A 22,315-nucleotide genomic window follows, 5' to 3' on the forward strand; every position below is an offset into this window, starting at 1 on the left:
TGTTGGCTTTTTATTACTCTGTAATAACAGTGATTAATGGACACTTAGAACCTTTGCAGCTACAACTAAATATATTAGCAACTCCAGACACTCATAGATAGATAGATAGATAGATAGATAGATAGATAGATAGATAGATAGATAGATAGATAGATAGATAGATAGATAGATAGATAGATAGATAGATAGATAGATAGATAGATAGATAGATAGACTTGAAAAAAATTTCAGATTAAAGTTCACAGGTTAGCTGTGTTAGAAGTAGCCTGAACAGAGCTCATTTCTTGTGAGTACATTGTGTCTTTTCTGCCTAACTTTGTTTTGTCTCCTTTCTCTTAAAGACAAACAGTACTGTGGAGCCAATGTTATTAATTAAGGAAATAAATTCATGATCTTTCAGCGTGTGCATCTGGTACACCAGTGTAGCACAATTTTAATAGGATTATATACAAGTCAAGGTTTAATTGTTTATTCGCTCCTTACAGGATTTTGGTATGAGCACAATATAGCATTTATCCTTCCTCTTTGTCACTCCAGCATCATTATCACACTCTTGCTTGTTTCATTTTGTCTTACTTGGGTAAATCCTTATTCTGTATTCTGCTGTGGCTAAATAAGAGCATGCTTGTCACATAAGATTTAGCAAGGGTGCAGTAATAAAAGTTTTCTATTCATCATTACAGATTTATACCCAAAATTACACTATTTAAGAATTTGTAGGCCTACATTTGAAAATAGTAAATATGCCTGTCAATTTTTTGAAATTCATGTGTTTGATGAATCCTATTTTCAATCATATGAAATCATATAAATTTGAGAAAGTAGCAACTCTTCAGCTAATGAGGTGCAACCTGCCTGTATTATGGTATAATGTTTTTGGTTTCTTTTGTTATTTTAAACACATCGCTGCTCGGCTCTGCTCAGTTTAAAGATTTTTAAAGTGTTACAGCACTTAAGCCGGTTTGTTATTATGCTGCATGTATTATACTGTGGACGTGGAATTATGTTTGCACTATTAATACTGACAGCACTCTTCTAAACAGGGAGTTCAAAGGTCACCTTCATCCGCAGAGCTTGTGCTTTGCACATTCAGCGTGGCAAATTCTTGCCAGCGTGCTGGTTAAAAATGGCTCTTCCGCTTGAAGTGCAGCATTTCTTCTGACTAAACCGTTTCATGGCCCACATGTAGATTTTTTTATGCGTTTGCATTTGTGCATCTACAAGCCTCCTGGGGGCTGTTAACAATATTATTGTCTTCAAGTTTTTGCCTTTAATTATTGCCTCTTTCTGCGTCTCCTCGTGTATCTTCAACCCCCTAATTCTCTCGTCTCTCACCGTAATCCCACACACTGGGCTGTAAAAACTGTGCTGTGGTGCACTTAACCTATGTACTGCAAAGGTACCATCAAAATATTCAGGATTCACCGTCTGTGTGGTCGTGCAACACCAGAAGTTCCCCTTTTTGTGCCTCCTCAGCCTCCCGCAGGGGCTTGCAGTTTGGGTTTTTGAATCTGCATGAGCATTAACATCATTCTGTATGATTCAGAATAATTGTAATAGGATTTGAAGTCTATCTTTGGTAAGGATCTAAAGAGGCTGTAAGCAGTTACCTTTTCCCCCATGTGAGGAATAATAGAAAAACAATCTGGTAGGCGTCCAGCTTCTTTTGGCTGTGGGGCTATTGTGGGAGCTTATCGTCTTACCGATTTGATAATCCCATACCTGTTCCAATGCAGCTGTGGCGATCAACTGATTTGACTGGACCATAAGCTGGATGGTCACACTGACTCATTTCATGCAAAAATGTACTTCTGTACAAGAGACTTACACAGAATACACACAAAACTCTACAAGAAAAGGCGGTACTTCGTAAGTTAAGTAAAGTTCGAAGTTAAGTAAATGGACTGGTTCTTATATAGCACTTTTCTTCCTGCTTTATGCAGCACACCCCACCAATCCTTAAGTGCTTTCTGTCTAACATTCAGACTCTGATCTGAGGTTATGTGCGGTTAGTATCTTGACCAAGGATATTTGGCATGCAGACTGGATAAGCCAGGGATCGAACCACCAACCTTACAATTAGTAGATGACTTGCTCTACCTCCTGAGCTAAAACCAATTATTAGTTATACCGCTGCAGGCAAGATGTTAAGTGTTTATGGTTTTCAGATGAGGCATCCATGAGGATGAGGAATCCAAAGGATTAAAAATGCTTTTCTAATCATTTGTTTTCTGACAAAAAACCTGGAAAAGTGTGATTTGTACCTGATGTTTACCTATATTTGGTAGTAATTAGCTTGATAAAAACATCACACACACAAGATTTTACTGTGAACATGTTGACAACTCAAAGCGGTACACTGTCTAAGTATATCCTCACATCTCAGATGGCTGTAAACTTTTATCTGTGCTATTAAATACAACATAAAATATAATTAATTTATTCTAGCTTGGGACTTTTTGAATAACATCTGTTAAAAATTTGCTCTTTCTCTCTCCTACACGTTCATTGTTTCACTGCTCGCAGTCATCTGTGTGTGCCTGCATTTGTGTGTGTGTGTGTGCGCGAGTGTGTCCTCATTTGGATTAATTAAAGGAAATCTCCCGTGAAGAGCGGGGGCGTCCCAATCTGGCTTTTCTCAAGGACAAGCAACTTATCAATAATACCCAGGCCTCCACCCCAACCTACGCTACCACCCACTCAGATGTACACACACTCAGGCATACCTCATTCTAACGCCATGGAAACAGTCACCCAGTGCCGCTCCCAAGCCTGGCGATCATCACTCTCATTTGCTGTGGAACAAAGGCTGGTAAACGTCTGACTGCTATTACAGCTCCCTTATCAGTGCTCCCTGCTTGTCTCAGCCATGAAGCAGCACTGAACTCAATTGCTCAGTCATTCATACCACTTTTTTTTTCAATATCACATTTCTATTGTGGTCTGTTGGCTGTTCTTTTGTTGCTGACAACCACTGACTATGATCCAGTATGAGTCATTACCAAAGCAAACATCATGGGAAACTGCAAGGGAGAGAGCGGCATGTGTTGCTCTTCGTAAAAGGGGTTGCCCCGGCTTAGATAATTGCAGAAATCGCTCTAAGGTGTGTATTTGTGTACTCATATGTGCAGATGTAGGTTTGAGTTATAGACTTTCATTTGCAAAGCAAGACATCAAAGCACAATATCTCCACTAATATTTCCATTATTTTCTTGTGAAGACAGCTACATTACACACATGAGAACCACAGATCCCATTCACAAGTTTCTATGGTTACAGAGACAAGCGTCAATATGTTATTGACACCATGGTTGCTAAGCTTCTCTATTTCCCCAGAAGCAGACAGCAAAGTCAAGGTGTTATCTGGTGACTGGGCCAAACTGAAATTACAGTATAAACCAGAACTTTGGTGAAAAGATCAACGAGGGCAGCAAAGCTGCAAAGATAAGTCAATGCAGAAGTTTATATAGTCACATAAGGTGCATGGGAGTTATGAGTAACAAGTAGATGCCAACTAGCCCAGTGGCTCCATACTAGGTGTCACCTCTGCAGATTCAACCCTTACTGTGATGTTGGTGCCCTCTGGAGCACTTTTTATGAAATCATCTGACAAATAATATCACCTGCTGCAGGCTTAATTGTAAAAAAAAAAAAAAAAAGGCGTGCCAGGGTTTTAATGATTAGAATTTTAGTGATATTTGTGTGTTACTTTCACACGTATCTGTGTCTGTATGCAGTCAACAATCTGTCGTCTGATCTAAGGATGATCCCTTTGTGCTCCAAAAATGTTGCACCTCCCAGTTTAGTTGTCAGACAGATGGCCTCACACCTGACTCCAAAATACTTTTGTATACAGAGAAGTCATGATGAACTCAATGACTGCAAGGTGTCCAGGTGTTTTGCAGTCACGAGGTGTTGTTGTGGCAGGAAAACAAGCCTAAATCACCGCCTTTCCACCATCGTCCTTTACAGTTGGCAGGACGTGTTTGTGCCGATATGCTGTGTTTGGTTTTCATCAAACATGGTGCTGTGCATTATGGCCAAGCATCTCCACTTTGGTCTCATTTGTCTTGAGGACATTGTTCCAAGTCAAGTCAAAGTTTATTTATATAGCACATTTAAAAGACTAGTGTACATCAAAGTGCTTCACAATAAAACCGCAGTGTGGGCAGAACAAAGAACAAATAGTACAATTATACTTAAAATTGCATTTACATGGTGTAGTGCAGTCAAACTAATTTGTTTCAAAAGCTAAGTTAAAAAGTGTGTTTTTAAATGGGATTTGAACGATTGAATTGATTCCGAAGTACGAATTTCGACTGGGAGATTATTCCAGAGTCTAGGGGCAGCGATGGCAAATGCACGGTCACCTCTGGTTTTTAAACGAGACCTTGGTTGCATTAGGAGCAGTTGGCTGGAGGATCTTAGTGCTCTCTTCGGGTTGTACGGATAGAGGAGATCAGTTAAGTAGCTAGGGGCCAGGTTATTTAGAATTTTAAAAGTTCAAGAAATCTTTCGATTTGTTCAGATGCAAACCTAATCCATGTTCTTTTAGAGGCTTTCTCCTTGCAAACCTTCCAAACAAGCCATACTTGTTTAGTCTTTTTCTAATTCTAATGTCATAAATTTTAACATTTAAGATGCTAACTGAGGCCTGTAGAGTCTGAGATGTAGCTCTTTGGTCTTTCTTTGTTCTTTGGCATTTCAGAGTCTGACCTTGAAGTGAATTTGCTGGGATGGTCACTCCGGGTGCCGTAAAGGTTTTCCACTTGTGATTAATCATCTTCACTTTAGAATGATGGACTGTTTTGGAAATATCCATATAACCCTTCCCACACACAATGCTGCAGACCAGCAAACTGCCATAATGTCTCCTTTTGTAGAGGACCTGATGATCAGTTAATTAAGTGCATCTCATTATGAGCACCTGGCTGCTATTTACCCTCTTAATTTTCTATGGAAGCAGTAATGGTGTACTTAGTTTGTCACATACAGTTTCAGCATTTTGGCTTCAGTTTTGTCAAATATATCATGATACAGTGTAATATGCCATGTGTTGCTATTGTTCCTCATTTTAACACCTGCTAAGGACCAGATGATTGTTTATTAAGAGCTGATACATAAAACAAGTATTCTGTAATTTCATCAAATTTCAAGCTTTTTTTAAATTAGTTTTTTTATTGGCTTTTGCGTTTGTTGCTCTTGCTGTCTGTTGTTTGAGTTTTTATTTACTTATTCACTTACTTGGCTGCTCTTGTGCCTGTCTTGTTTCTCCTCCTGTGTCAGCCTCACTCATGAATAAATTCATGTAAACATCATCAGGGTGCATCTCATTAGAAAGAAAACCCATGTTGTCAGTTGACTTGTGGTAAACAGAATTTGGTTTATATTTATTGCCGACTCCCAGCAGAAAGACAGAAAAAGACATTCCAAAAAATGAGGCAAAAATATACGCTGTGTGCAGAGGCTCGCCTCCAGAATTGTTTTTTTTTTTGTGTGTGTGTGTGGTATATAAGTTAAGAATATTTTAGTGCTGAAGACAAATGTGAAGGCACTGGCCTGTCCTTGCAGGTGAAGCTGTGAAACGATAAGTCAACAAGGTAGAGTGAAGCAGTGTAGTTTTGCAGTGTCAGCATATAACTTGAAAGAGACTTTGCGAGAGCAACAACTGCGATTGGCATAATGTGCAGATCTGAAGCCAGTAGACACATACTAGTCCACATTTTGAAATGATGGTGTTTAGGTGGATGCTGATGTTGTGGGGAATATAAAAGAAGGGGAGTGCCACTTAGGGCTCAGCATTGTGCTTTCTTCTTTCTTCCTCCTTACACTTGATTGGGATTAGCTGACTCCTCGGTGACCGCTAGTCTTTCTGCAGTCCCAACTGAAAGACAGACACAAAGTGTGTGAAAGATGGAGAGGATAGCTATGGATTATCACAACTCGCTCTTTTGGCATTAAAATTAAGCTTGAAACTTTCTAACCCAACTCCAATGAACCTCCTTGCAGCAAAAAAGACAAAGCTGCAAACATTTTCTCCTCCTTAATTCAGCTCGTGATGGTGAAGAATGTCTCTCTTATGGGCAGAATCACTCTTGAGTTGACTAAAACAACAGCAAATGGCCAGTGGACTAGTAATCCCAGGTGTCAGGGTTTTTTTCCAGTTTGAAATATCCTAAAAATGTCCTTAAAGCACCTCCACTTTAAACAAAAAGTTTCCCCCAAACTGCAAATGTTATCTATATATATATTGTTGGCATTCACCATAGCATTTGTACAGGCTGTCAGATTTTTTTGCTTTGAATTACAATGCGCCAAGTAACCTCTCCTTACCCTGAGATCTGTCTCTGTCAACCTGCTGCTCAAAGGGCTTCTGCAGAGCGCTCAGAATGGTAAAGAGGCTCAGCATCACAGAAAAAACTATGTTTAAGTCACAAAGCTGCTTTCTACTCGACTTGCGTTAGTATCTCCATGGTTACACAGTTTGACTCAGACAGCAAGGTGACGCGTAGTCATTGAGGATAACAGACAGAGGTACGAGAGGGAGAAGGAGGAAGGGGGAGAGAAAGGGAGGGATTTTCTTTTTAATAAGAGGGCGTCGTCTCTAAACTATAAGAGCTGGCTCAGTGTGACACTGTGCGTCTTTTTAAGAGGGGTGGCGGCGTTGGCCAGTGTGCATATGCGTGTGGGAGGTGTGTGGAAGAGTGAGCTTTTGCTGCGAGGTTTTCCCAGTCTTATCTGTGAAGGAGAAGCACCCGGGAGAGGTGACAGGAGAGAAAGCACCACACGCGCACACACTTATGCATCTTCTCCACCGCCGCCCCGCCTTTCCCTCCTCCCGCAGCCTCCACACTCAGATGGATGATGTTATCAGGAGACTCGGGGGGGAGAGGAAGATGGGAGCAGGGAGCTTGTAACAGATCCTTCCGTGTTGTTATCTGCATATATACAGGCAAGTTCCCCTGCAAGTTATTTGCAGCACTCAGTGCATCATGAATATTAACTGTTACATGGTCCAAGTGTTTGATTCTGCTTCCTCCCTCTGGTCTATACCTTGAGGAAGTGTTGATTATGGTGCTTTGCCCTGTGTGATTAACACACTGATCACTACACAGGCGCAGGGGCTAGCACACTTAGCGGTAATTATACTTAGCCCTGCTGACTGCTCTCTCCAGCCTTGGCTCTGTAACCCCCTGAAGAGACAGAGCTGAGGGAAAGCAGGACACATGGCTGAAAATTATTAAAAACATAAGAAAGTCATCTGTTGTTGTTGTTGTTTTTTTCTTTAAAGAAAGAAAAACCGTCATATGCTCCTACAGATAAGATGAAAATTATGACATATAAAGTAAATGTGTGTATGTGTGTTGTGGTAGGTACTGGCTTTATCTGTGGACTGCCTTCTGCTCTCTTCTCTCGGGGGGAGGATGTCAGAGGCACATAGGTTAATAATGCTGTCACGCCATAAGGGCCTAAGGCTTGTTCATCGTAGAAATGCACGCACACAAAAAATTGCCATAGCAGCAACAAAGTAATGATAACAGGAGACAAAAGGCATAAAAACATGCAGACTTTCAGCTCTGCCTGTCTCGTAGCTCATGGCAAGTTCTTACATATTTTACGAGTAGTGGAATTAATTTTATAGGATTTTTCTCCTGATAGAAGTAGTATATTTTGTTTATTACTGCAGGTTTTAAAATTGTGAGGATTTGGCATAATTTCATAAGTTGATTCTGCTATATTTGTAATTTCCACTGTGTAATAGGAAATACAACTTTATGTCAGCCTCACAGTCAGTACAGCCTGCACTTTGCCCGCCTTCTCTCTCTCGCTCTCTCTCTCCTTCGCTCTGTCTCTTTTTCTTCCTGACATTTGTCTTGTGAAAGTCATGGGCCATGTTTGGCTGCAAAGTGGCTAAGAGGGCAGCAGTGTTGGACTGATTACAGAGGAAGGACAGAGAGAGCCAGACGAAAAGTGCAAGAAAGATTGGTGCGATTTTGAAGTTTGCCAGAACTGAGAAAGCTGAAAGCGTTGATCTCTCTAAGACATTGACCTGAAACTCAGTTTGTTCTTTACATTAAAGTCTTTGTGGTGCTTTCTGCATGTCTTTACTCGCTGCCCTTCCTGGGAGGCCCGGTCTCTGCGGGAAACACTTTTGCAGCCAACTATTAATTCGCCAAACTGCTGAGTCGACGACCAAAATAGCACCACGCTATGGGACATCTTTTTTTAATAGACCCATGAAGCATTGTTCAAGTGCAATCATATCTCTCCTAAAGACTGTACTGGACGTAGAGATCAGATAACTTAGGTAGATGACTGTGTTACAGGATGGAATATGCGTTAGGGATCTATTTCAGTCAGCAGATAGCTCAAGGATGCTATCAGAGCTTTGAATAAATCCATCTCAGGCCCTAACTGAAAAGAAGAGTTACAAAGTTTCTCTCAAAGTTGGGAGAGAAACATGACCTAGCTGTCCTAGCTGACTCATGATGTCTCATGATCTTAAGGTGGTGCTACTGTAAGTGTGCAAATGTATTTAGTGGCAGCTCACTCATAAATGTTGAATTTTACCTGAGTGCTGTGCTGCATTGTGACCTAGTGAAGGTACACCGGTCAGCTTTGCTGTAATAGGCTTCCCTGTTTACTTATTAATAAAATATAATGTTTATTAACTCAGTATTAACTTGATAGCATTAGTTGAAAATGACATTTCATTGTCAAAAGCACAAGCTAAATGTTAGCATTCTCAGCTAATTAATTTACTATCTACAACAGTAACCGATCAATACTTTACAATGATACCAACAGTAAATCATTTTCTAACTATAGAAATGTAGATCATTGAAAATATTTTGATTTTTGAGCAGAGTCAGAGAAAGTCTGTTATATCTGCAGTGTGGAAAAATCATCTTTTGGCCTAAAGTTGAAAGTAGGCTGCACTTACCATTAGCCAAATGCTATGCTCTCTCCTCTGGGGACAGCAATCCACAAATCATCCATCCCATCAGAACTGTATGCCTCCAAGCTAATCAAATTGAGCATAACATTAGTTCAGCCACCCTTCGAAGTCAGGCTCATCTGCAATCCCAGTAGAGCAGCTGAAACCACATAAGCTGATGGCTCAGATACCCGTCTACAAGTCTAATTGGCTGTCTCATATAGGGCATACTTTTTAAGCTGCTTCAGCTCTCCTATACTTGCAGCACAAGTGCAAGCTGCTCTGCAACCCACCTTCACTTTTTACATTGTATTTGGTTTAGTTAATGTCACTGAGGTCATGGAAGGACAAGAAGGTCCCAGAAGAGAGCCATGCTGGCAAATATAAATTACAGCAGACTGAAATGCAGTGAAATACAGTGATCATGACTGAATTTGTCTTATCATTGTTGGTATGCTTTTGAGATAGTTTGGCATTGCAAAGCAGTGATTCAAACTCATGTCAGTTGGAGATTTTGCACACCTGAGTTACATGCAGGCCTATTTTCTGCTCTGTTTATGCACTGCATTAGGGTTCAGAGATAATAAAACAGCCACGCTCAAATTGGAAAATTTATGGCGGCCTACTTTTTTGCTCATGAATCATTAAGGAAGTGATTTATAAAAGAATTGGACCTATAAGCAGAATCAATAATGGCACTGGTTTCAGTGAAAGCTTATCAATATCCATCCCTCCGCATATCCATGCCTCCGGAGTGCAACACGGCAAAAGAAGACTCTGGTGCACTTCTCTCTTATTGCTGTTGTTTAATTGAATTAGTAAAAGTCTTAATGAGCTTCGCCTAATGTGTCGTTTGAACAAACACCAAAGGAGGAATTGTCAGCACATTGTGTCAGCTAATGCGTGAATTTCTATGTATGATCTTTCAAACTGCTAATCATGGGCATGTCACTCAGTCCAAATTGCCTCTAAGCTGTAATCGAGCACCACATGCTGACACACCATAACTGTGTTGCCTTTTCTGTGCAGGCGTGTTTGTGCGACTACTGGATGAATGTACTCTATAAATATTTCATACTAGCCCACTTCCCTCCCTGCTTCATCAAAAAAGGGAAAAAAAGAAAGAAACACACAAACAAATATCCCTCCAGTATAAATAAAGCCTGGACAGAAGTGAAAGGGCTTTGAGGGGGAGTGTGAAAAGCTTGCGCAGAAGAGTGTGTTTTACAAGACGAAAGCAGGAAACAGTGAAGTTTAGCAAAGAGATCAGACACTGCAGTCAGTGGGTCTTTCAATATTTTTTCACCTATCATATTTTGCCTAAAAGTTAACTTAAAAAGTTGGGTAACAAAACGTGCAGGTGGCCTACAAGCAGATGAGTCCTGGTTATTGATTAAGGTTTCTTCTCATACACTGTCAGGCCCACTTGAGCATTTTTTGTGCTGCTGAATGAACCCAGCACAGTTTCAACATAAACACTGGCTGAAACCTTCTGGTTGCTTCGTGCTGCATGCCTCCAGCAAGGATAATATGAAGGTGACAGCGAGTTCTGCATCTCCTGTTGATGTTGCCGTGCTTTGCAAAATAATCAACAGATAAAATGTTTACATGCAGAGATCGTCTCTCACACTGATTGTAAGACACCTCACTGAGATTGACCCTGAAGACGTGACTTAAATCACAACGTGACTTCTGGCGAAAGCTCCCGAGCACAGTTGGGGCACATAATATATTCTAGCTGACTGATAACAAATTAAATTGTAAGTGACACAGAGCGGTGATACTGCATTATGCTTAGACACATTGGTCATATCCAGTGCAATTATTGACTGCACTTTGAGCTGTCAAAAGTTTATGAATAGCTCAGTAGATTTCAGAAAATAATCAGTATTCATTATCACGCATCCAACTCTGGAGTCTCTAAAAACTGTAGACCAGACGGACACTGAACTGGTTTATTTTTCTCATTTTGTTGCAAATTGTAACAAAGCAGTTTTGGACACATGAAGTATTGTACCAGTTTCAAGAAATTCATTTGGATCAGATTCATCGTTTTTTTTTTGTCCCCAGTGCTTTATGAACTCGGTAATTTTGTCTGCAGACTAATGGCTTTAGAATTGAGGCTGAAATCGTAATGGCTGGGCAGTTCTCCAAACCTCTCTGAACCTCGGAGGATCTACGGAACAAAACATTTGATGGCCAACAAATATCACCATCTCTTTCTGTTTCTCTCTTGCTCTCCCTCTCTTGGTGAATGCCTTGGAAACTGGCCATAGTAAAGGCACTCAACCAGACAGAATGGTGTAGAAAGGGTGGGGTCCCCCCCTGCTTTGCTGCTGATTTATATTTGGTCTCTCTAAGGGTGTGTTTATTTAAGTAATATTCCAGCTATGTGTCTTATCATGTTTGTTCACTGCTTCCATTAATTGTTGTCAATTGCTAATTAGCAGAATTTATGCACAAAGGGGGATTATACCTATATCCTGCATGTGCATCTAATAATGAGAATAATAGAGCAATGGGCACGTGTAAACTTAATAAAATAATTCATTACATTAGCAAAGTAGACTTTGCACAAAGCCAAGTTGTCATGTGCCATCCAACATCTTATGGGGTCATAACACTGGAAGAGATACAGACCAAGAAGATTAAATACCACACAACTCCTGAAATCAATCCACATTACCATAGCCATAATCATCTGGATTGATTCTGCAGCAAAAAATTATCATACCTGAGGAAAGGCTCAATTTGTCAAGCGCAAATTGATGAACCAAGTGGGGGAGGTTTGGCCAGTGGGGACTTGTGGGGTGGATCTTAGTCCATAAGAGCTTCGGGCAGGGTTATCAATAGGTTCTTGCTGGACTTGGCTCAGTGTCCATAATTTGATGTGTACACAATCAATAGCCTCCACCTAGCTGGCAGGTGGGCCACTGGTGTGGTGCAGAATATTTTTCTTCCTCACAAGAGCTTTCCCCTCTCAAAGTCAGGAATGATGCGAATGCAGGCAGAGGAGGTGACGCAATAAATGGGACGTAGTTGTGCAACCACGAGCTGCCACTGATGACAGGACACTTATAGAAGAGTTAGTGCCTCTATTGACGACCTCTTGAGGAGGATGTAGAAAGGTGATTCTTGCAATTTCAGGAGAAGTGGTTGAGATGACAGATGGCTGAAGATAAAGCTCAAGAGAGGCACAGAAAAGCGACTCAAGAGGGCTCTTAATGCCATGACTCCTGCATGTTTTCTCCTCTGGATCAACTTCACTCCCCATTCTCTGTCCATTCAGGATATCTTCAATTACTTTTAAGGATCTGCAGAATTAAATCATGAGGAGAGCATGTTTGCTACGGGCTAAAGAGCATTTGCTTTCTTTCATCAGCTTATTTTAGTTTTTTTGGTGACAATACCTGTTCCAAATTTTAACCTCTTGACATCGTCATCTGATTGTTGGGTTTTTCTCTGTGTTGTTGTCGGGTCTTTACCTTACAATATAAAGTGCCTTCAGGTGACTGTTGTTGTGATTTGACGCTTTATAAAAAATATTGCACTGAATTGATCTGAACCACCTTCTGCTCAGTTGTTATGCGTTCTCTGCTACATGTGGAGCCAACAGTGCTACAGTTGGAGCTGCTTTGTTGTGAAAAAACACATGACGGCTTCATGTTTCAATTATCCCAAACATCTTTTTATGTATTAACTTTTCATATAAGGAAATAGTTTATCTCCAAATACCAGGATAACTGTGATAGTCCTACCATATATCGGTCGAGCTCCAAAAGTAAGACATGACACTCAGAACTTTATTTTGTTAGTCGTCTCCCTCATTATAAAATCTCAAAGTGAACCAACTTCCCAGTGCAGCCGTGCTAAGCTGTCTGCTTTTTTTCTAGGGTAATCTGCTAAAAATCCTTAAATGTATGAATGCAAGACAGCTACCAAGAGCAGTGCACATTAGGTGATCCAAGATGAGCACACCTCATTGGCTAGTGGGTGACATACTAACCAAAATAATGCAATATAAAAATGCAGGTATTATTCAAATGTTTCTTTCTGGGAGCAACATGACAACTCAGATCAAAGGGAGAGAGCTCAAGGAAAATCGATGTTGTGACATCAGGGCAAACTCCTCTGCTGTGAATTGATGGGGACTCTATGGGGTTTTAAAGGATAGGCAAATCTTCTCTGCATACATCTGAAAGTCCATGTGACGCACAGAGAAGGAATCCTTCATTACAACAAAAGTCAGGACGATTTGGCCTGATTGTGCTCTTATTATTCAGAGCACAATAAGCTGTCTGCTACTATAGAGCCAGTGGAGAGGGAGTACAGCAGCCCAATTGGTCACAGGCAGCTAAAGTATGTCAAACACCAGCTAATCATCTCCATGCATTGACCGCCCGTCTAAGCCAATCAGGAGTAGCCTGACCATGACCTGACTGGTATGCTGATCCTGAGGCCGAGTCGTTCACAAGAAGAGGAGAAAAATTTCAAACAAACTGTGAAAGAAGTATAATGTGAGCCTAATGCTTAAAATCAGTTATAAAGTAATAATAGGTAATTGTACTCATAAACCTGGTGTGTTTTAAAAATAAATTGATAAATTGTACTTGAAAATAAATTGACGTATAATATAAATGTTCTTACATATTAAGTCTAAATATATTTTGATAGATGAGTATAAAATTTATGTATATAATAAAGCTATAATTACCAGTAGTTTGATATTTAACTTTCTTAATTACTTTTAAATGAAATTGCTTCATTTTAACACAACAAGCATTCACAGTTTGCCAAGGTACGTGCAGGCACATCAGTCAGGGGTGGAATTGACAGATAGTTTAATCTCAGTTATCTAACAGTTTGAACTCACGGTCAGAGAGGAGCTCCACAGATTAGAAAGTGGCCGCTTCCGTGAAAAATCTTCTTTCACTTCCTGTGTCTGTTAGCCTTCGTCCTCACAGTCACGTCTAGGTCAACCGGCTTTACTGTGCTTTCTTTTTTTTATTTTGTTTTTTGTTTTTTAATCCACCACTCACGACATTTGATGCTATACTTAATGCAACCGCGGATGCAAATCATGAGAAAAGAGGAGTCCAAGTAATTGATCTTCTTAACTACTCCCACTCAATAACAGTAGGTTAATGCAAGCCACCTCAGCGCTTCTTATCCCCGAGCTTATACGGCATTTGCTGAACACAGGTTGCTTGGGTGTGTGAAAGTGAGACAGTGGGGCTATGGGTCAATGAAAACATTAATCAGTTTGTCTCTGTCTGTGTGTTTGTGTGCGTGCCCGCATGTCCATTCTTTCAGCTGTTCATAGTGTAGCTTTTGAAGTGTGGAACAGCAGAAGATTAACTGTGTTCTCTGAGGCAGTTAATGTAAAATCTAAATAAAGAATCGACCTCTGAAGAATGACTTACCTCTTGCCTGCATGTCAGGAAATCTTATTTACATATACTCCACTCCATACGGTACCACATCAGAAAATCAACTGTGTAAGACACAGTATACCCCCAAAATTATTATCTCATGCTCTTATCTGCTCTTCTACCTTGTTGCTGTTCAGAAACAAGAGTACAAGCAAAGGTCTTCCGATCAAATTGTTTGGCAGCAGGGAGTGAGCCTGAAATGCGCTTGCCAAAAAGTTGAGGGGTATGGAAGCAATCTGCGTCCTTACTATGACTCCACAGCTCAGTGCCAAGCTTGCCCTGAGTTGCCTCACTTAGCTGCTAATAGGTTTAACCTAATCAGTACCAGCATTCATTTAGCGATAACACTTCCTCTGCTGAGCCATGACACCACCTTCTTTATTCTGCTTTATGATTCCATTTTTCCTCTGCATTAGTAGAAGAGATCCTGCTTTATTTTAAAACAGCAACAAAAAATGCATTTATATATGTTTGCTTCAGGAAATACCACTAGCCTTCTGACCACTTTTTCCAGCTTGTCATTGTTAGCCACAGGCTAATGGATGGACTACAGAAGTGGTTGACCCCTAACCACTGCAAGAAAGAAAAAAAAGTATTGCTAATATGTAATATTTGCTAAATTAATGAAGTCTCTGCGGAGATACTGTGAGCGTCTCCAGACTACACATTGTAAATTTATGTAAGATCAGCAATGTGTTCTGCAACTTAATGTGATTTGTGATTAGTATTCAGCGTGCCTTGTTTTCCTATTTGACTGAGTCGCTTCAATCTCTCTTCATTAGATTTTAATAGGCTTTATATTGCTCGAGTCACAGAGGACTTTGCACAAAAGAATGCTAATTTTTCACATGTCCTGGATTTCAGTCGATGTTGTGATGCAGGGTTGCACCGAGTGTAGTGCAGAGATGCTTCACCTGTGTGGGAAGAGACGCTCAGCTGAGCAGAGTTGAACTGGAGAGGAATAAAAAGAGGACATCAGCTAACCCCAGCAGCATTGTAAAGAGTTTTATCTGTAGTTACAGTGCAAGAGGGAAGATATTCAGCTCATCACGTAACATAATGTCTTCGCCATATATAGATGACACACTTGTTTTATAAATATTAAACCGTAGTCAGTGCATCTAAGGCCAGATTTAATCAATCTGTGTCAATAAATCCTCATCGAGATAAAGAGCTGCAGCTAAAACTCAGCTTTATGCTGTGCTGACCTCATGGCATTATACAGGATGTTCCTACCCGTCCCCTCACTGTTCAAATGAGCATACGGGAAACAATATTTTCACTGTATGTTTCATAAGAAGAAACAATATTTGTAAAGCTTTGTGCATTTTTTAAAGTGAAAGTAATGAATGAAAGGGGAAGTTTTAGACATTTGCCAACAGATGGCGCCAAAATCCTTTTATTCTTTTATGTAGTGTAGATGGGACTACACACACACACACACATACACACACACACACACTCACACGCGCACTCACAGTTATTGTCTAAACAGATTTCTGGCCTACTTACTACCCTTATTTAAATGACTTCTCAGTCAGTAAGCTCTGCAATGCTTCATTCATTTAATCACTCATTGGTTCCTTGTGTCATTTTCCATTATCTTGCTGACCTATCCTTATGTAATACTCTAGCATATTCTATATTCTTTTTATGGATAATGGAGCTCTGATATTCATGAGCACGCCCACAGTGCCTTTGAACCAAAGACAGACCATCCATTAGATTCATATCATATACTGGAGACCTTTATTTATACATCTTTTAAAATCCTTAATGCAAATCAGGCAGCCCTGATTATTCAGAGTGTGTCCTCTACCAGTGTTAAACTAATACTTTCTTCATTTCTGTCTCTCTTTTCAGATTCTAGCCATCATATCAATACTGTTTATCGTCCTCTCCACCATCGCACTTTCTCTCAACACTTTACCAGAGCTCCAGCACAAAGATGAGTTTGGCCAGTTCAATGATAACCCCAACTTGGCCCATGTGGAGGCCGTGTGTATTGCCTGGTTCACCATGGAGTACCTCCTTCGCTTCCTGTCTTCTCCGAATAAGTGGAAATTCTTCAAAGGCCCACTTAATGTTATTGACTTGCTGGCCATTTTGCCCTACTATGTCACCATATTCCTAACAGAGTCGAATAGGAGCGTGCTGCAGTTCCAAAATGTACGTCGTGTGGTGCAGATATTCAGAATCATGAGAATACTGAGGATCCTGAAGTTAGCCAGGCACTCCACGGGGCTCCAGTCTTTAGGATTTACTTTGAGAAGGAGCTACAACGAACTGGGGCTACTTATCTTATTTCTTGCCATGGGCATCATGATATTTTCCAGCTTGGTCTTCTTTGCTGAAAAAGATGAAGATGCCACCAAATTCACCAGTATTCCTGCCTCATTCTGGTGGGCCACCATTACAATGACTACAGTGGGCTATGGTGACATTTACCCACAGACGTTGCTTGGAAAGATTGTAGGTGGACTGTGTTGCATTGCAGGTGTGCTTGTCATTGCCCTACCAATCCCCATCATTGTAAACAACTTCTCTGAGTTCTACAAAGAGCAGAAGAGGCAGGAGAAAGCCATCAAGAGAAGGGAGGCTCTGGAGAGAGCCAAAAGGAATGGTAGCATTGTGTCAATGAACCTAAAAGATGCCTTTGCTCGTAGTATGGAACTGATGGATGTAGCGGTAGATAAAGGAGAAAACAAGACGCCTCTTGACAACCATCTGTCGCCTAGCCGCTGGGGCAGCCATACCAGGCATGCCTCTTCTGAAACCCATCTGAAATCACCTGACAAAAGAAACCCAGAGTTTCTGCCGGAAAGTTCTCCCCATCACATAACCATCACCACAACTGGAAGTCCACAGCGGACAAGCAGGACCCCACAGCACCTTAGTGCTCAAACACTGGAGGAGATGTACAGTCAAATAACCAAGTCACAGTCCTTCAGCAATCTCAACACTACAAGCTCCATGAGCACTCTGAGCACAACTATGACTGCCCCGGCATCACCGAAGAAATCCCATAGCCCTGAATTTGCATTGAAAGCGGAGGTGGGGATGGAGATGAAGGAAGTCCAGCCCTCCTTGCCAGAAAACTTTGGAAGCTGTTCAGCGGGCATCGAAAAACAGGGCTCAAACTCAGGCGAGGAGGATGCTAGATCATGTCAGATCAGACACCCCAGGGCCCCGCCACCTCTGAATCTTAGCTTACTGAGGCCCAGTGATGACCAGAGGTTTCTTAAAGATGGTCTCTATGAGTCTGTCAACCCAAGTGATGGATCAGAGCTCTACATAGATGAAGGGGAAAGCTTTAACAGTGCTGTGGAGAATATCCAGGGCTCTCCAAGACGGATTAATCCTCTAAAAATAAAAGGGTTGAAGGTCAATTACACAAAGACCTCTGCTGAAGGCCCTCTGACACCACCCAGTACTACTTCTCCTGGAGACATCAGCTCCAGCATCCTGGAAGATGAGTCTCCAGTGGGAGAGACATCACCACTCATCCCTAGTTCAGAGGGGCTTCTTCCAGTCACAATGGAAGACGTCTGCCCTCTGGCCCCTAAGAGGCTGGTGGTGGACACCCCACCAGGGGATGAAGATCCACAATCCACAGAGAATCATGAGGAGAAGCACCTGATGGAGGTGGCGGGAGCAGCGGTTGCACCATTGTCACCCAAGACAGCAGCACAAAATAGCACCCAAGGTGTGGTTGGGGCAGGCGAGGAGGTTAAGCCTGACAGCAACCAAAGTGGACACAAAGTAGAGAACCACATGTTTACATCCGATATCCACCTGATACCCGGGGATGGCAGCCTCTCTCCAACGTGTGAAACCAGCATGTGAATGTAAGGGACATTTGAGGGACAACAGACCTAGTACAACCTCAGCCTGAAGTTTGGGAGAGCAGGGAGGAAAGTCAAGGGTGCAGCGGTGGCGAAAGATCTTTTTGCATGGCATGACAAGTCTCTTATACTTGTGTTGTTGTTGAATTGCAGAAAAAGAAACTGCAGTGCTTTGTGCAGATCCTGGGAAAACAGTGGGCTCAAAGAGGACACTTTTGAGAAACAGAGAATTCATCAAATCACGTACACGCAGGTCCTCCAGATGTACATAACGTCTCCTTTTCTAGCAAAAGAAGGAAATGCACAGAGGAACTGTAAAAGCATGCTTTTTAAAAAAAAAATCAAAGGACAGATATTTTACGGTGCTTAGTTTGCTGAAAGCGCTCCACTGTAAATACTAGGACATCTAAGGCAATGACAATGCACAAGATGGCAAGGGAAGACAGTCACTGAGGGTACTAATATTTGTAATGTGAAAAAGAAGGGGTAGGGGTTTGGATAGACAGCCCTCAGATTGGGTGTTGCATCGTAGCGACCTATAAAAAAAAGAAACATATCATTACCTTTTGTGGCAATGCAAAGTGTTCTCATGATGGCCCTGTTTCTTTGTTTTGTTTCGTTTTTGTTTTGTTTAGTTGGTTTTTTCTCGTGAATAACAGATGAAACTGTAACGTTGAGATTAATATATTTGTCTTTCATAGAAGCTGTTGAACTTTCAGTTTGAGCATCTTTGAATTCATGAATGTGGGAAAGAAGGATAAAAGCACCTTGAATTCTCTCTAAAAAAAAATAAAAAAAAACCACCTGTAGTTGCCAAGTATTTATCAAACCAGTAAGAAGATGAACTATCAGACACTAAAGCTACTGACAATATTTATCATGCAGTTTCAGGCGTTAGGTCGAGATTTAAGATGCTCCTCGTTCAGCCTTTTGATTCCATCCAAATCAGAGGAAATGATCTTATTTACTCTCTAACATCAATTATATAAATAAATATATCTATCTATCTAAAAGTAGTTTTAAGAATGAAACGTGATAAGTAGGGCTAGATTGGTTGTAGAAAAAGTCTACAAATGTAGGTGAGACTCCATTTAAATAACAACAAAAAAAGAGGTAAGACTTATTATTCACCAAGGTAGATTTGGTCATTAACACAGATATATGCGTTACACTATCATTATCTATTTTGGCTTTTTAAAAGGGGTAGATTACAACAACAAAAAATGACAGTATTCCTTCTGATATCAATGGACCAAATCAAGCACACTGACAAGCTTTCTTCTATCTCGAATGCATTATAATATATATGGTAATAACATGTATTTTGACAGTAGGTATGCTTTTGGAGTTTTTTTTCATTATAGTTTGTTTACCTGCATTGTGTTCATTGGCCTATCCTCAGCAGCCTCATGTCAATGTTGACCTTTGTTCCATACTACTGCAACTTTACCCAATCCTGCTGATAATTTTAAGGCATTTTTTTGTATATCTGTGGTGTCTCGGACTGTAATTTATCGTGTTTTATTGTGAACAATTTTCAGTGAAACTTAAACCCAAAGGATTTTTTTTTCTCTCGTCGTCTCTCTTGCTTTTGTTTTACACTGACTGAAAATATATCTGTTCTACGTTGCCTTTGATTCCAATTTATTGCTGGAATATTTGTTTATTTCTTTCAGCGTGACACATGTCGGCGTAGACTAGCGAGGTGTTTGTGAAAGCCACACAAACCGGAATGGCAATGATAGGAAGGAATGTGGGTGAATTACTTTGTTGTTTTCTTTCTTGTTATCGTTCTTTTTCGCTAATCATATTTTGGTTGTTTGTTTGTTTTACTGAAAGGTGTGGAATGTGCAATACCGCATACTGCAATCTATGCAGGCCAAGAATTGTGGCACTTTATTTTATGTCTATGGGAATTTGTAAGTGTACAGGCAAAATTTACTTGTATTTTTCAGATGTTATATCTTTAATATGAGGCAAAAAGAGTATTACGACTACTAGGATCTCACAAACAATGCAAATGAGAATCTGACTTTTACTTTTTCATATTGCGTGACTGGCAAAATGCTGTTGAGCACCTTAAAGCCAGGTATTAATGGACCTCAAATTTGATTATCTGTCAGAATAAGAATCCAAATTGACCACCAGGGCCTTTTATACTGCTGTTAGATTTACATAAAAAAATCTAGCAAATGTGTGGAAGATATTAACATTAACTAATTTTAATGGCCACAAACAAACAATTTTCTGTTTTTTGTGAATTATCGTGGAGAATGAGTCTATTTTTTCTAAACCAAAATGGAGCACGACCACAATTTCCTGCCATATGGTGGTTGAAATGATGCGTGCCTTTTCATAACACGGCTGTTTATGAGAAGGTAGCGAGTCATTTTGCTTTGTTCATATAGCACTGTACAGAAAAAAATTCTAATTTTATAGGAAAAATCAGGTCTTTATGTAATAGAAACAAGTAATGATATTGAGTTCTCAGGTTTTCTATAACTCTCTGATGTTCTGATTGGATAGATTATCTGTTTTGTTTTGTTTTTCTTGAACAGCTAATGTCAGCTAGCTGCTTCTGTACTTTTTGAGAAGTGTTGTTGTCAAAATCCACTTCGATGTCTTGGCTTCCAGAACAGGGAGCTGCAATATTTCTCCCTTCTTCTGAGTAATGTGTGTACCACATTCAGTATCCACTCCCATCAGTCTTCGGAGAGGCAGGAAGAAGTACAAACAAAGGGATGGACATCTGACCATTAAGGGAGGCGAAGAGGGAGCGCGGCTACAGCCAGGAAGAGATCCCTGCTGTCTCTGAGCTGATCCATCTGATTATTTCCCATGCTGACACCAGTGAGTGCTCCGGGCCCTCCGGCTTCAGAAGCTCTAACCCCATGGCATGCCCTCAGGAATAGCTATGAGTGGGTAAAAACAAGGCGAGGACAAGAAAAGAAATGGTTCTCCCAAATGGTTACATTGTGTCAGTTGTGGTCCATATTTTCTTTCTTTTGTCTGTGTACATACGATTTGCCCAAAGTAGCATATTCTGACTCAGTGTTCAGAGATTCATGTGAGACCTCATGGAGTTACCTTTGTGATATTACCAATCCCTCATCAGAAACTCAGATTCTTTGGTACTCTCTGAAGTAAAATGCGGGGTCAGCGGTGGTCTTCGTTTGAATTTTCATCTCTTTTTTTTCTTTATAATAAAGGGAGGTTAGATCATAACCTTCTTGTTTGTAAGCTTGTACTTTTTTTCTGTACTCCAATTAATCCTTCATCCCTTGTTTGTAGTAATCATGTCTCTGTGTTAGCCTCGAGTAATCTTTCATTTTGACAGGTAGGGTAGAGAAACAAGGGATTTGGATTGATCAGCTATATCCCCTCGGGATAAAGTTTGTGTGGATACTGCAGCTAATTCTGTGAACTGACAGCAAAAAGGACTGTGCTCTGTCTTACTGTCTCATGATGGCGTATTCATCTGTGATGCTGTACAGAGTAGAAACGTCGTGTCTTTACCCTCTCTGAGAGAATGGGTATTGTCCGTGTCACTCATACCTGCTTACCTTGCTCCTTAAAATGCAAACAGCATCATTGTTAGTCCTTATATCTCTGTATATTCTGCCTCCTCCATTGTTTTTTCTGTTCAGCTTTGAGAGAGCATTATCATCAAGACACATCCTGACCTACAGACTGTTTCTGTACAAAGCAACATCTTTGTATGCATGTAGTAGTCTGAACAATTATGTGACCACAGAACACTTTGTTATGGTATGTATGTCAACATTTGTGTAGAGCATTGTTCCTCATTACGTCTATTAGCATATGCAGAATAACAAATAAATGTATAACTCCTGCGTTTGTGTGTTTGGTGTTCCCTGCTCTGCATGTGAGATGATGATTGTAGGCCAGGAAAGTAAAAAAGAGGGGAAAAAAAGACTTAAGTTCAAATCAGGACACCAATTAAAATAATATGTTGCATTTGCTGCAAGAAAGCAAAGTTGTTTTCCATATACAGAAGTGTGGACAACTCAGCAGTTTGGCTGGTTGATAAATGATTTATTACAGAACGGAAATGCGTTCCGTTCGATGCAATTAATGTA

General features: G+C 40.6%; 1 protein-coding gene across 1 annotated transcript in view; it reads left to right on the forward strand.

The window, feature by feature from the left end:
• The window catches only part of LOC134634494 (potassium voltage-gated channel subfamily B member 2-like), a 94,943-nt gene extending 72,874 nt beyond the window's left edge, over window positions 1-22,069 (forward strand). The window contains exon 3 of the mRNA XM_063483732.1: window positions 16,234-22,069. Coding sequence (XP_063339802.1) covers window positions 16,234-18,216 — 1,983 coding nt within the window. The 3' untranslated portion in view covers window positions 18,217-22,069. The remainder of the gene's footprint in view (window positions 1-16,233) is intronic.
• The last annotated feature ends 246 nt before the right edge of the window (window positions 22,070-22,315 follow it).

This window comes from Pelmatolapia mariae, linkage group LG9 (assembly GCF_036321145.2).
Source record: "Pelmatolapia mariae isolate MD_Pm_ZW linkage group LG9, Pm_UMD_F_2, whole genome shotgun sequence".
Taxonomy (NCBI): Eukaryota; Metazoa; Chordata; class Actinopteri; order Cichliformes; family Cichlidae; genus Pelmatolapia; species Pelmatolapia mariae.